Here is a 14672-nt window from a genome sequence, read left to right as displayed (position 1 = left end):
GTTTTTTTCATTCTTTTATACATTCATCTACTGATAGATACTTAGGCTGTTTCCAAATCTTAGCTATTGTAAATGGTGCTGTTATGATCGTGGATGTGCATAAGTTCTTTTGAATTGGTGTTTCGGGATTCTTAGGGTATATTCCCAGCAGTGAAATTACTGAGTCAAAAGGCAGTTCCATTCTTAGTTTTTTGAGGAAATTTCATAATGTTTCCCACAGTGGCTGCACCAGTCTGCATTCCCACCAACAGTACACTAGGGTTCCCTTTTCTCCACAACCTCATCAGCATTTGTTGTTTATTGATTTATTAATGATAGCCATTTTGGAAGTTGTGAAGTGATATATCACTGTGGTTTTAATTTGCCTCTCTCTATTTAGCTAAGGGTGTTGAGCTATTTTTTTTTTTTTTAATGTTTATGGGCCATCTGTATGTCCTCTTTGGAGAAGTGTCTATTCAGGTCCCTTGCCAATTTTTAATTGGATTGGTTGTCTTTCTGGTGTTGAGTTGGATGAGCTCTTTATATATTTTGGAGATTAAATCTTTGTTCAATATATCGTTGGCAAATATGTCTTCCCATACAGTTGTTACCCTTTTTATTTTGATGATGATTTCTTTAGCTGTGCAGAAGCTTTTTAATTTGATGTAGCTCCATTTGTTTATTTTTCCCTTTATTTCCCTTGCCCTAGTGGACATACCAGCAAAAATATTACTATGCAAGATATCTGGATTTTTAGTGCCTGTGTTTTCCTTTAGGATTCTTATGTTATCACAATTTACATTTAAGTCTTTTATCCATTTTGGGTTTATTCTGGTGTATGGTGTAAAATGATGGTCTAGTTTCTTTTTATTTATTTTTTTGCATGTACCTTTCAGTTCTCCCAATAGCATACAGTGGAATAAAGTCAGATATCGGGAGTCTTTTAAAGAAAATTTGAGCATTAGATGACGGATTGGGAAATATGAACTCTCAAATTCCATTTAAACTTCACAGTCAATGATTCTATGACTTAGAATTTCATTTATGACTTTTGAGTACCTCCAATCACATGTAGCTGGAGCAGCCAAAGCCCCACATCCTAACTGAGTCATCTTTTTGTCCTTACCAAATATACATCTAAAGATGACAAATAAAGAAGTGGTGAAGGAAGTGGTAGTGTTTAGATGCCTCCTAGAAGATGCAATGACTCGTTACTACTGAGAATATAACACCACTATCCATAGGGAGAGTACACGCTTTAAACTATTATATAAATGCTTAAAAGTATTCTCAGGCATATCCAGACATGAAAACAAATAAACCATAGAGACAAGGCATGAAGAAAGAGTAGATTCATTGCTATTAGGTGGCTTGTATGGGTGTCAAGTATGACTCATATTCTGAGGGAGTTGGAAAATAATAATGAAGAAAACAAAAGAAATAGTAGACAAGAGCTTTTCCTCTAAATCCAGAAAACAATATATTTTTGAAAAATTTTTACCAGTCCACTTTTGAGATGATTATTTGAAATGACTTGTACAAGATCTAGGAGCTGCTGTAGGAAGAGCTATTTTTATGACAGTAATGTGTTGTCTAAAAGTATATTTTAATACTTTAAATAGTTTTTGTTACCACATCCTTGGACCTTTTAATATACATCTGAAGGTATAGCTTATAACCCTGAACCGTACTCAGTTCTATGTTAGACCAATTTATTTTCTATTCCCAAAGCATCCAAAAGGAATACTTACAACTTCATTTGTATTCAAAGAAGTTTTTTTTTATTCTTTATAGCTGCAATTTTTATATCTTTAAAGAGGTTCTTAAGTGTCTTCAGGGAGTTAATGGTCATTCTAGGCTAAGAGGAGCTTGTTCAGACACTAAGGCCTGGGCCAATACTGTCAATGACTTTATACTTTCCATCTTCTTTCCACTTCTATGGATTAGCCAACAGAAATAATGATTATTCCAGCCAGCTCTTGATACTCCTTTCTACAGTCAGGGGAAGGTCAGCTATTTTTTGATCCCCATGGGAAAGAGAAAGCTCCTCAATCAGTTTCCTGAAATAGCTGGCCATTCTCAGCTGCTGGGTTGGAGTCCCTCCAGAGGTGAGCAAAGGGAATACAATCTACCCACTGGTTGTGTGTGAGAAGTTACCGACACGCTAGGAGCGGGTTCTCAAGACAATTCTGCCTACTCAAAAATTTTTATTCTTTTATTGTTGAGAAGCTGGGTGTCTGCCATTTTTATTTTTTTTTAATTTTATTTAAAGAGTAACCAGTGAATTGAAAATGAGACTAAATATTGCCATCTTCTTTGGGGCTCTGTTTGGTGCTTTAGGAGTTTTACTCTTTTTGGTGGCTTTTGGATCAGACTATTGGCTTCTTGTGACTGAAGTGGGGAAGTGTTCAGGTGAACAGAATGTGCGTGTCTTTTTCAAACTACTGATGTATTTGGTAGTGGTGAGAGTAGCCTTATGTATCCTCTTGAAATCAGGGAATAGCAGTGGAGTGTCTATTTCTTCATAGAAGAGAGATGTAGAAAGTTACTGATCTTTATTATTGGGATAAAATACCTTGCTTTAACATTTTTCTGGGTGTAATAATTCAGATTACATTCCTTGTGTTGACAAGTTACTTCATTTGTGTTCAGATAGAGAACGTCACTTTTCACCATGAAGGATTCTTCTGGAGATGTTGGTTTAATGGTATTGTGGAAAACAATAATTCAAATATCTGGAAGTTCTGGTACAGTAAGTGCACTTTTGCTTTATTTTCTCCTTTGTCTTTAAAATAAAAATGAGCAGTTTCTTGTTTAGTACATGTCGTTTACAAAGAATTGTAAATTCTTTGCTTTATTTTATTGTAACATATAAATAGGACTTTGTATATTTATTGTAAAACTGAATTACTATTTCTCTGTCCACTAAACCTAACAGTCTTTTTTCTAGTGTCTTTGTTGTTATATTGCAAATAACTTTTTTTAAAGTCCAGAAATAGAGACATATTATTTCATATTATGGCTTCAAAGTTAAAAGTCCAGCTTTTTATAATGAAATTTAATTGCCAGCTATGACAGATGAAAGTTTGCTCTGTTTGAGCTTCAACGAAGTTTGTGGGCAATAGCAAGAAATGCCTTGCTTTTGATGTTTGCATTCTCTCATAGAAACTTTAAGTTCTTTTTTGAAGTTGAATAGCTTCTTAAAAATATGATGCATTATTTCAACTGTATTTCTTGTATTGATCTTTGAAAATCAATTTATTGAAAATAACTAGCTTTTATCTTATTACACTCAACAAGGAAAAGAACTGTTTAATACCCAAAAGTTTATTGTGTGTTAAAATTATTAGGTTCCTTATGAAATACTCCTGTGATAATTTAAAGTATGATATTTACACAACAGTTGAGCTTATGGAATATAAGATAAAAACATGACATCACAGAAGAGTTAAGCAAGCTGACAGCAAGTTGACATATGTGAAAGAAGCCAAGTAATGACGAAATGTCATTTTGAGAGAGGTATTTGATCGCTTCTCGGCATTTTGGCTAAAATCAAGTAAGAGACATTTGATAAACCATCCTGAAGTCATTACGGGGAGGAAAATAAACATGCAATATGTCAAAAATTATTTAAACTTTGCTAAATGGAGTAAATAAGACCATGCAAAAGCAATATTTTTTCAAAGAACTTCGATAAAGAAAGAATATTTCACTCCCCTTTAAAATGTACGCAATGAAATCTTCAAGTTTTCAATCAACAGTTCTTTCTTGTGGTTTCTTCAAATGCTAAAAATGATTTGAATTATAAAGTTGGATGATCTATCATTTCTATTTTTTCCCTATCAATAGGTTAGAGAGGGAATTTTATATTGACTGGAACTGATCAAGAGTAAATCTAAGTTTATTAGATTTTCAAAACAATTATTTTTTTGAAAAAATTTCTATGTGCCGAACATTGTTAGAAACTAAAGAATATGGCTGTGAAAATAAATAAAATGTAGTGACTATTTATCTTCTATTAGGAACTAGTCTTCACTCAGGTGCTCAGTAACAAATACCATTGTTTTGGTCTCCTTTCTAGCCAATCAGCCACCATCCAAGAACTGCACACATGCTTACCTGTCACCATATCCTTTCATGAGAGGCGAGCATAATTCTACCTCCTATGACTCTGCAGTTAGTAAGTACTTCTGTCCACAATATGTCTCTGAGAAAAACATTTCCTTCTGAAAGATGCCCCACACACAAAACTTTTATGGGCTATTAAAAAATTATTTAACATGTAAAAAATAATTTAACATTTATAATTTTAAATTTTTATTTTATATCAACCTGTTATATACAAAAGAATAGAATATCATTTTAACACATCATTTATAAATCTTTGGTCTAAAAGTTAAGCTATTATAATTTACTTGCCACTTATAAAGATAAATTTTTAAAAAGTGTCTTTTCTGATATGAAAATAATTATGCTGATTAGGAAGAGCTGCCTTCTAAACATTTAACTGATCTGCAACTAGTTTTGCAATAGAAAATATTGTAGTATACACCTGCTTTTAGAACTTTTTATTTGCAATTGTTTCCCATGAGAATCTGATTTTGTCACTGTGTTCCTACAAAATGAATGAACTTGGTCATGTGTGATAAACAACTGAAAAAGAATAGTCAGATGTCATTTACTGGAAGTCATGATTATCTAACTTTTTTTATTTTTTTTGCTATTTTCACACTATTTCTTCTATAGAAAGTACATAAACATAGTTTATATGGGAAGTACATAATATATATACATAAACCCAGTTTTATAGACAGTACTTCAGCTGAATATGTCAACGTTATTTTCAATTAGTTTCATGAAGTCTTTTTAAATTTAATTTTATTGTTTTTCTATCACAGTTGTTCCATTTTTTTCCCCATTGCTCCCCGCCACCCAGCCCACCCCTTCTCCAACAGTAATTTCCCACCCTGTTGTCCATATCCATGGGTTATTTATACTAGTTTCTTGCCTAAACCCTTCCCCTACTACCCCCCTTTGCTCCCTTTCCCCCTCTCCCTGATAACTGTTATTTAGCTCCTTGTTCAAGTTTGTACATTTGTTTGTGTTATTCATTAGTCTCTTGTATCAGGTGATAGTATATGGTAATTTTCTTTCCTTACCTGGTTTACTTCGCTAAGCATAATTCTCTCTAGTTCCATCCACGTTGTTGCAAATGGTAGGAATTCCTTCTTCCCCTCTGCTGCATAGTATTCCATTGTGTAAATGTACCACAGCTTTTTAATCCACTCATCTACAGGTGGGCACTTGGGCTGTTTCCAGCACTTGACTATTGTAAACAGTGATGCTATGAACATAGGGGTGCATAAGTTCTCTTGAATTGGGGTTTCAGGATTCTTCAGGTATAATCTTAGCAGTGGAATCACTGGTTCAAAAGGCACTTCCATTTTTAGTTTTTTTGAGTAAATTCCATACTGTTTTCCATAGTGACTGCACCAGTCTGCATTCCCACCAACAGTGCACTTGGGTTTCCATTTCTCCATATCCTCACCAGCACTTGTTTGTTAATTTGTTGATGATGGCCATTCTGACTGGTGTGAAGTGGTATCTCATTGTGGTTTTTATTTGCATCTCTCTGATGGCTAGTGATGTTGAGCGTCCTTTCATATGCCTATGGACCCTCTGTATATCCTCCTTGGAGAAGTGTTTGTTCAGGTCCTTTGCCCATTTTTTAATTGGCCTGTCTGTCTTCTTGGTGTGGGACATGTAAATTCTTTATTTATTTTTGAAGTCAACCCCTTGTCTGAGGTATCATTGGCAAATATGTTTCCCCATATGGTTGGTTCCTTTTTAATCATGCTGATGTTTTCTTTTTCTGAGAAGAAATTCTTTAGCCTGATGTAGGCCTCTTTGTTAATACTTTCCTTTATTTCCCTTGCCTTAGGAGATGTATTGGTGAAAATATTGCTAGTGAGATATCTGAAATTTTCCTGCTTATGTTTTCCTCCAGGACTTTTATAATGTCATGGCTTACAATTAAGTCTTTGATCTATCTTGAGTTTATTCTGGTGTGTGGTGTAAGTTGGTGGTCTAGTTTCATTTTTTTGCATGTCCCTGTCCAGTTCTCCCAGTACCATTTGTTGAAGAGGTTGTTCTCACTCCATTTTATGTTCCTTCCCCCTTTGTTGAATATTAGTTGACCATATAGACTGGGATTTATTTTTGGGCTCTCTATTGTGTTTCATTGATCTATACATGTGTTATTGTGCCAGTACCAGGCTCTTTTGATTACAGTGGCTTTATAGTGTAGTTTTATGTCAGGTATTGTGATTCCTCCTACTGTGTTCTTCTGTCTCAAGATTTCTGAGGCTATTTGGGGTCTATTTCGATTCCATATAAAATTTTGAAGCACTTGTTCTAGGTCTGTGAGATATGTTATTGGTATTTTAATAGGGATTGCATTGAATCTGTAAATTGCTTTGAGTAGTATGGACATTTTAATGATGTTGACTGTTCCCTTCCATGAACATGGTGTATCCTTCCATTTATTTGTATCTTCCTTAATTTTTTCCTTCAGGGTTACGTAATTTTCTGAGTACAGATCTTTTATCTCTTTCATTAAATTTATTCCTAGGTACTTTATTTTTCTCGTTGCTATAGTAAATGAGATTTTTTTTCTAGTTTCTGTCTCTGATATTTTATTGTTAGGGTACAGAAATGCCTTCATTTCTGAATATTGACTTTGTACCCTGCTGTTTTTCCAAATTCACTTATTATGTTGAAAACTTTTTAGTGGAGTCTATAGTGTTTTCTATGTACAGTATCATGTCATTTGCAATTAATGACATTTTTAATTCCTCTTTTCCAATTTGGATGCCTTTTCTTTCACTTTCTTCTCTGATTGCTGTGGCTAAAACTTCCATGACTATGTTGAATAGGAGTGGAGAGTGTGGACATCCTTGTCTACTTCCTGATCTCACGGGGAATACTTTCAGTTTTTGTCCATTAGTATGATGTTGGCTTCATGTTTCTCATATATAGCCTTTATTATGTTGAGATATACTCTCCCTATTCTCATTTTGCTGAGTGTTTTCATCATGGGTGTTGTACTTTATCAAATGCTTTTTCAGCATCTATTGATATGATCTGTGATTTTTGTCTTTCATTTTGTTTATGTGGTATATTATGTTTATTGATCTGCGAATATCAAACCATCGTTGCATCCCTGGGATGAATCCCACTTGATCGTGGTGTATGATCTTTTAATGTGTTGCCTCATTCACTTTGCCAATAATTTGTTGAGAATTTTATCATCTATGTTCATCAGTGATATTGACCTGTAGTTTTCTTTGTTGTGTCTTGATCTGGTTTTGAAATTAGGGTAATACTGGCTTCATAGAAAGAGTTGGGGAGTATTCCCTCTCCTTGGATTTTTTGAAATAGTTTGAGAGAGATAGGCATTAGTTCTTCCCTAAATGTTTTGTAAAATTCACCTGTGAAGCCATCTGGTCCAGGGCTTTTGTGTGCAAGGATATTTTTGATTACTGTTTCAATTTCCTTCTTTGTTATTGGTCTGTTTGGGATTTCTACTTCTTGATTCAGTTTTGAAAGATTATATGTTTCTAGAAATTTGTCCATTTCATCTAGGTTGTCAAATTTCTTGCCATACAGTTGTTTGTAGTAATTTCTTACAATCCTTTTTATCTCTGTGGTATCAATCATGATTTCTCCTCTTTCATTTCTGATTTTGTTTATTTGGGTCCCCTCTATCATTTTCTTGATGAACCTGGTTAAAAGCTTGATGATTTTGTTTATCTTTTCATGGAACCAGCTCCTAGTTTTGTTGATCTTTTGAATTCTTTGTTTAGTCTCTGTGTCATTTAATTCTTCTCTGATCTTGATGATTTCCTTTCTTCTACTCGCTCTGTGATTTTGTTGTTGTTGTTGTTCTAGTTTTTGTAGCTGTAGAGTTAGATTTCTTATTTGAGATTCTTCTGTCCTTTTCAGGTAGGCCTGTATTGCTATGAACTTTTCTCTCAAGACTGCTTTTTCTGTGTCCCATAGGTTTTGGATTGTTGTGTGTTCATTATCATTAGTTTCCATAAACTTCTTGATTTCTTCCTTGATGTCATCATTAACCTACTCATTATTTAATATCATGTTATTCATTCTCCATGAGTTTGAATGTCTTTGAGCTTTTTTCTTGAGGTTGATTTCTAGTTTCAAGGCATTGCGATCTGAGAAAATGCTTGATGTAATTTCAATTTTCTTGAATTTGTTTTGAGGCTTGTTTTGTGTCCTACTAGGTGATCTATCTTTTAAAATGTTCCATGGACACTTAAGAAAAATGTATATTTTGCTTCTTTGGGGTGAAAAGTTCTATATAAATCAACTAAGTCCATTTGATCTAGAGCGTTGTTCAGTGCCCCAATATCCTTGGTGTTTCTTTGCTTCAAAGATCTGTCCATTGTTGATAATGGGGTGTTAAAGCCCCCTACTATGAGTGTGTTGCTGTTGATATCCTTCTTGTAGTCTTCCAATATTTTCCCTATATATTTGGGTGCTCCTATGTTGGGTGCATATATGTTTACCTGGGTTATATCTTCTTGATAGATTATTCCCTTAAATATTAAGAAATGCCTTTCTTTGTCTCTTTTTATGGCCTTTTCTATGAATTCTGTTTTGCCTGATATAAGTTTTGCTACCCCACCTTTTTTTCTTCATATCCATTTGTTTGAAATACTTTTTCCCATCCTTTCACTTTCAGTCTGTGTAAATCTTCTGTTTTGAGGTATGTCTCTAGTAGACTGCATATATGTGTGTCATGTTTTCAGATCCATTCTGCTACCCTATGACTTTTGAATAGAGCATTTAATTCATTTACATTTAAAATTATTATTGACATTTATTCACTTCCTTTTGGACCTGTGTTCTTCTCCCTCTCTCTTTTTCTTCTTTTCCTTAAAACATTCCCTTTAGCATCTCTTGCAATGCTGGTTTAGTGGAGATATATTCTTTTAGTCTTCCTTTTTCTGGGAAACTCCTTATTTCACCTTCCATTTTGAATGAAAGTCTTGCTGGGTACAGTAGTTTTGGTTGTAGACCTTTGTTTTTCATTGCTTGAAATATTTTTTGCCATTCCCTTCTGGCTTGTAGTGTTTCTGTAGAAAAATCAGTTGATAGTCTTATCAGAGCTCCCTTGTATTTTATTTGCTGTTTTTCTCTTGCTGCTTTTAGGATTTTCTCTTTGTCTTTACATGTTGCCATTGTAATTCTGTTGTGCCTTGGATTGGGCCTTTTTGGGTTCATCTTCATTGGGACCCTCTGTGCTTCCTGTACTTGCATGACTTTTTCTCCCATCTAGTTAAGAAAATTTCCTGTCATTACTTTTTCAATCATGTTTTCTATCCCATGCTCCTCTTCTTCTACCTCTTGTATCCCTGTGATATGGATAGTGTTTTGTTTCATGTTATTCTGCAGTTCTTGTAAACATCTTCCTTTTTTTTTCAATCTTTTTTCATTTTGTTGTATTGTCTGGGAATTTTTTTCTACGTTGTCCTCTAACTCACCAATCCAATCCTCTGCTCCTTTTAGCCTGCTTTTGATTTGCTTCTACTGTTTTTCAGTTTAGAAATTGTATTCTTCATTTCTTTCTGGTTCTTTTTGATAGTTTCTATGTCCTTTTTTTATGCTGATGCAGTTCTCAGTAAGTTTGTTGTAGCTTCCCTGAGTTCTCTGTAGCTTCCCTGGAGTTCTTCGTAGTTTCCCTGGAGTTCTTTGTAGTTTCCCTGGAGTTTGTTGCAGTTTTCTCTGAGTTTTTCAAGTTCATTGAGTTTCCTTATAGCCGTTCTTTTGTATTCCACGTCTGATAGTTTGCATACTTCTGTTTCATTTAGCACTTTTTTGGGGGATTCCTCTTTTCCTTTCATTGGGAGGTTGTTTTTGTGTCTCCCCATGTTGGATTTTTCTTCTTGTTTGATTTTGTTTCTTAGATTTGTCTGCTTTGATTTCCCACCTTCATGGTATGATATTCTGTATAGGAGATGTAGGGGATTCAGTGGTGCAGTCTCTTTGATCTCCTGAGCTTGATGTTCTTGGGACACCCTTTATACTGTTTGTTTAAGCTGTCTGGTTGTATTTTAGTTACTCTCAGTGGAACCTTCCCTCTGGCTAGTTGATTGAGAGTCACTCTGTCTACCACATCTTGAGTTCTTTTGTGGAGGTACTGTTAAAACATAAACACACAACCCAGTCAAGAAACTCACATCCTCAAAAATATTCCCCACCCACCATCATACTATCAGCAGCAAATGAGCCAATATTAATATAGATGTAAAGAGGTTAAGACTATTATACTACAGGAAAAACAGACGAGTTGTTTTAACTGAAAGTTAGATAATTTTTGATACTGAAGATGGTAAAATAATAATCATAACAAGTAGGGTCAAGGCTATGTGAGACAGTAAGTAATATTTACATTGTATGTTGAAAAAGGGAGGTAACAATGCAGAATGAAGTGAGAAAGTGGAAATGTATAGTATTAGGTTTATATAGCAGCTATATGTTATATATTTAGTGCAGGAGGGAGGATAAACAAAACAAACAAACAAAAAAAAATGAAAGAAGCCGAATAGGAGGGAGAGAAGGTTGGCAACAGATTAAAGAAAGAAATTTTCCCCGGTACAACCTTTGGTCACTGCCTTCTTTTACTGTATATGCACCTGGGCAAAATTCCATGGGTTTCAAATTTTATTTTCTGTCTGTCTGTGAGGAGATCTAGCTGGATTCTGAGGCTGCCATTCTCTCACTCATGGGCCTATTGCTGCGCTCTGCTGTGAGTGCACTGAGCTGGGTCCCCCCCACTGGTCCTGCAGCACCCTCCAGCACTCCTTAGGCTTGTCTAGCAATGCTACTCTGTTGGCGTGCCAGTGCACATGCCCATAGTCCCTGCCCAGCCTCAGGTCCTGTCTGATCCTCCTCCAAAAAAGTCTCTGAGTTGCCTCCAAACTGCAGCACTTGCCTGCGTCCCAGCCTGGCAAAGGCTTTTTGTATGCCTGCATGTACAGATTGCCTGCCTGAGGTCCCTACAGAGTCTGGAGTTCAGCCTCAGCTTTCCCATATGGGCCCCTCTCCACAACTCAGCTCTGCATTTTTATCTGGTGGAGCCTTGGTGGGAGTGCCCCTGGGCACAGGGTTGTCAGCCCAAGGGGTCCCCACCAAGACTCAGTTCACACAGTTTCTCACAGTCAGGGCTGTTCTCTGTCTTCCCACACCTCCAGCTCTTTCAACCAACACTTCTCGCTGACTCCCTCTGGGACTTTGCTGGTTAGGGCACTGCGCCTATGGCAGGAGGAAGTTTCCAAGCAGATCTGGCTTATAAGCTGGTCAGAAGCTGCCCTGTTCGGGTGCGGTGCGGCAGCGGTGTCAGGCTGGGAAGCTCAACGGCTCTGCTTGGAGAGTGCAGGCCAAGCTTTCTGCCCTCTTTCACGCTGCTCCCACACTTCCATCCCTGTTCGCCTTATCTGAAATCCACACTCACTCACTCTACTCCGTGTTTGTACTCCAAGTCCTTTCGCGATGGGAGCAAGCAGATAACAACACTGAAACCTACTCTGCCACCATCTTCTTTCTCTTCATTTCATGAGGTTTTATATAGTTTTTATTTTAATCTTAAAACTAAGATTTGGTAGAACATTTTGAAGAGAGCTTGTGGAACCCAAACCAGAAACTCTTAACACTGTGACCAAAGATTGAAATTCTCCATAGGATGTAATTGTTACTCAATAGCCATGTATTTTCCTGGAGACATAAAAGATTTAACCACTCATATCCATAACTGATGATGTTGGAAAGTAAATAAACATCTCCTAAGTTATAAAAAAGCAACAAAATCTGAGAGTTGGTATAAAATTTTCCAGTGTCATAAACAGAACCTTTTTTCAAAGAAAATACATAATATATTTCATGTTCTGAATAAAAGTCAGGATTCTCCATAAAATCAGTAAGGGATACATATGTAAGAAAGAGATATTGAGGAAGAAACTTTAAGAAATTGGCTTATATGATTGTGGAGTATAGCAAGTCTGAAATCTGTAGGGCAAGTCTGTAGACTTGGAGATGCAGATGAGCTGATATTGCTGAAACTTAAGGCTACAAACTGGTAAATTTCAATGTTTCAATCTTGAGGAGAATTCCTTATTCAGAAAACCTTAATCTTTGTTCTTAAAGCCTTCAACTGATTAGATGAGGCCCATCTTAACTATGAAGGATAATCTATTTTACTCATAGTCTACTGATTGATTATAAATGGTAATCACATCTATCTGGTACCTTAACAGTAATATCTAATCAAGTGTTTGACCAAACAACTGAGCATCATAGTCTAAGTTGACACATAAAATTAACCATCACAAAACTTTGATTACTTGTTTTTTATCTTTCTATAAAATTATGTATTTCCATACATCATAATTTTGTTTTAAGTTTGTCAAATGTTGTAGCATTTGCTTATATCACTATCAATATGACATTGTATGGAGGGCAGTGAGGTCTGCAGAGGAAAAGAAGTAAGTTGATACACCACAGTCCTTGTCCCCCAGGGTGGCTTGTCACAACACAGGCAAAAAGGATTATGATTGTTGGTTTTGCAAATGTGTGTGGTGTTATGCTCTTTCCTGTTAAAAACTGCATAACAAACCTCATTCACATTTGTTAAAACTTCTTGCATCGTGTATATGTGAACATTTGCATTGCACAGGAAAGAGTATGGTAAACTATTTTATATTATAAAAAGTTACAAAAAAGTATTTCTTCCCTGACAATCTTACTTTTATAAAATAAACTAAAAAATAATATAAGATTGCCTTTCTAGAACATTATCTATCCGCATAAATATTAGTATTATTTTTGTTGGTATTCATATGTTGAAGTCCTGTGATGAGATAAGTACTGCAGGGACCATATGTTTTAAGGTTAATCTACATATTTGAAAAGTCTGCACCTCCAAGAGATAGTGGAGAACTTAAAGACAAAGTAACATAATTTACACATAATAATTATGATAAAGATGGATAGTAAATGCATGTCAAAATAATTACACTGCAATTACAGTTAGAATTATTATGTAACACTGTGTATAACTACTGCAAAACTATTTGGATCTAGAGAAAAAAATTTATCCTTTTTTTTTTTTAAATTATCAAACTCCTCTTTGGCTCATTTACTTTAAAGCAACTTTATCAAACGCTTTAAGTAAAGATGACTGACATGGGAAGAGATATATCCTGCAACAGAAACAGAATATGCACATTTATCCTCATAATATTATACAATGATGTCTGACTTTATATTTGGATGATTTTTAATTATTTCCTTTACCCAAGACAAAGGCACAGATTTTATTAGAAAGATTATGCCTGACGAAAGTGTTTCCTAGTCAATGAAGCCATAGTCTTTACTATGTTCTAGAGCTTCTCTATCAGGCATATATAGTTCCAATTTATTCTGGATAAATTCAAAGTATTGTTTGTACAGTCTTATTAATCCTGGCTGGCAAATTATTGGTAAAATGTCTTAGTATACTCCTGAGTTTTTACAATTTCAGTTAGCTAATATTGAAATCAGTGAATGTAATACAATTGTGTATTATTTTTCTGGAAAGACTCCTTTAGAATAATTGACTGCTACTGATGAAATTACTCTATTTCATAATATGAACACTAAGACTGAGACTCAGAGAAAACAAGGGACTTTGTCTTTTCACAGCAATCACAGCCAGAACTAATGCAAAGTTTCAAGACTCTAGATTTTGTTTATTAATAATCTTCTAAACTACAGTGAACAAAAAGGTTAATTTTAGTGCTTAAAATTAAAAATTTTAAGTGTAAATCTTTCAGTTGAATCTCTGTGGAAGAATAAATTAAACTCACTTTTTTTCCCCCTACCTTTCTATCTGATCCTGACCTGTGTATACAGTCAGGTCTAAGTTAGTGTTTCCTTTATTTTTTAATCTCAAATACATTATCTAAAATTCAGTTATGCTCAAATCTAGTTATTTGAATCATTGCGAAAGCTTATAGGGGGTAATCTAATTCTAAGTATTGTTTTTTTGAAGTATTGTTGTGTACTTTTAAGATTATGCCTGATGAAAGTATTTAATGTCCATTAAAATTCCATTACTTTTTTATAGCTGTCAGAATTTAGATTTTCTGGTTTGTCTCATGCTTAAACTCAATCACCGTTCATTTGTTTAGTACCATTTAATAATGATGTGCTGAACATAGATTAATTTCCAAGATAATTCAACCCCTGAGTAAACTAATCATTTATTTTTGATGTCCCCCTAGCCTTTGACTACACCTACATCAAAGTTCTCCTTATACTTAACTGTAATTCTTTGTTTATCTCAGTTTTTTCATTATTTATTGCAACTCCCTAAAGGCACAGAATGTAACCTACTCACATTTGTATTCCCAGAACTTATTATTGTGTCCGGTACTTAATAGATGCTTAAATATTTGAAAAAATAACAATGCAAAATTTACAGTTAGTATTTTCAGCAGTTAACTATTTTAATTTTATTTTTGAAGTAGAACATTTTGAAAACTAATTTTATATTTGGTTTTTCTCTTGAGCAGAATATATTGAACATAATTTTATCTTTTCTTGATGAGTTAGAATAAACACATACATACAGG

General features: G+C 34.8%; 1 protein-coding gene across 1 annotated transcript in view; it reads left to right on the top strand.

Moving 5' to 3' along the window:
• Positions 1–2102: 2102 nt before the first annotated feature.
• TMEM182 (transmembrane protein 182) overlaps positions 2103–14672 on the top strand; it is a 61199-nt gene continuing 48629 nt past the window's right edge. The window contains exons 1-3 of the mRNA XM_090280369.1: positions 2103–2402; positions 2632–2731; positions 4061–4159. Coding sequence (XP_090136495.1) covers positions 2271–2402; positions 2632–2731; positions 4061–4159 — 331 coding nt within the window. The 5' untranslated portion in view covers positions 2103–2270. The remainder of the gene's footprint in view (positions 2403–2631; positions 2732–4060; positions 4160–14672) is intronic.

The sequence above is a fragment of the Furipterus horrens genome, unplaced genomic scaffold, assembly GCF_987537825.1.
Source record: "Furipterus horrens unplaced genomic scaffold, mFurHor1.1.pri manual_scaffold_6, whole genome shotgun sequence".
NCBI classification, from domain to species: Eukaryota; Metazoa; Chordata; class Mammalia; order Chiroptera; family Furipteridae; genus Furipterus; species Furipterus horrens.
This window is presented reverse-complemented; position numbering and strand designations above follow the sequence as displayed.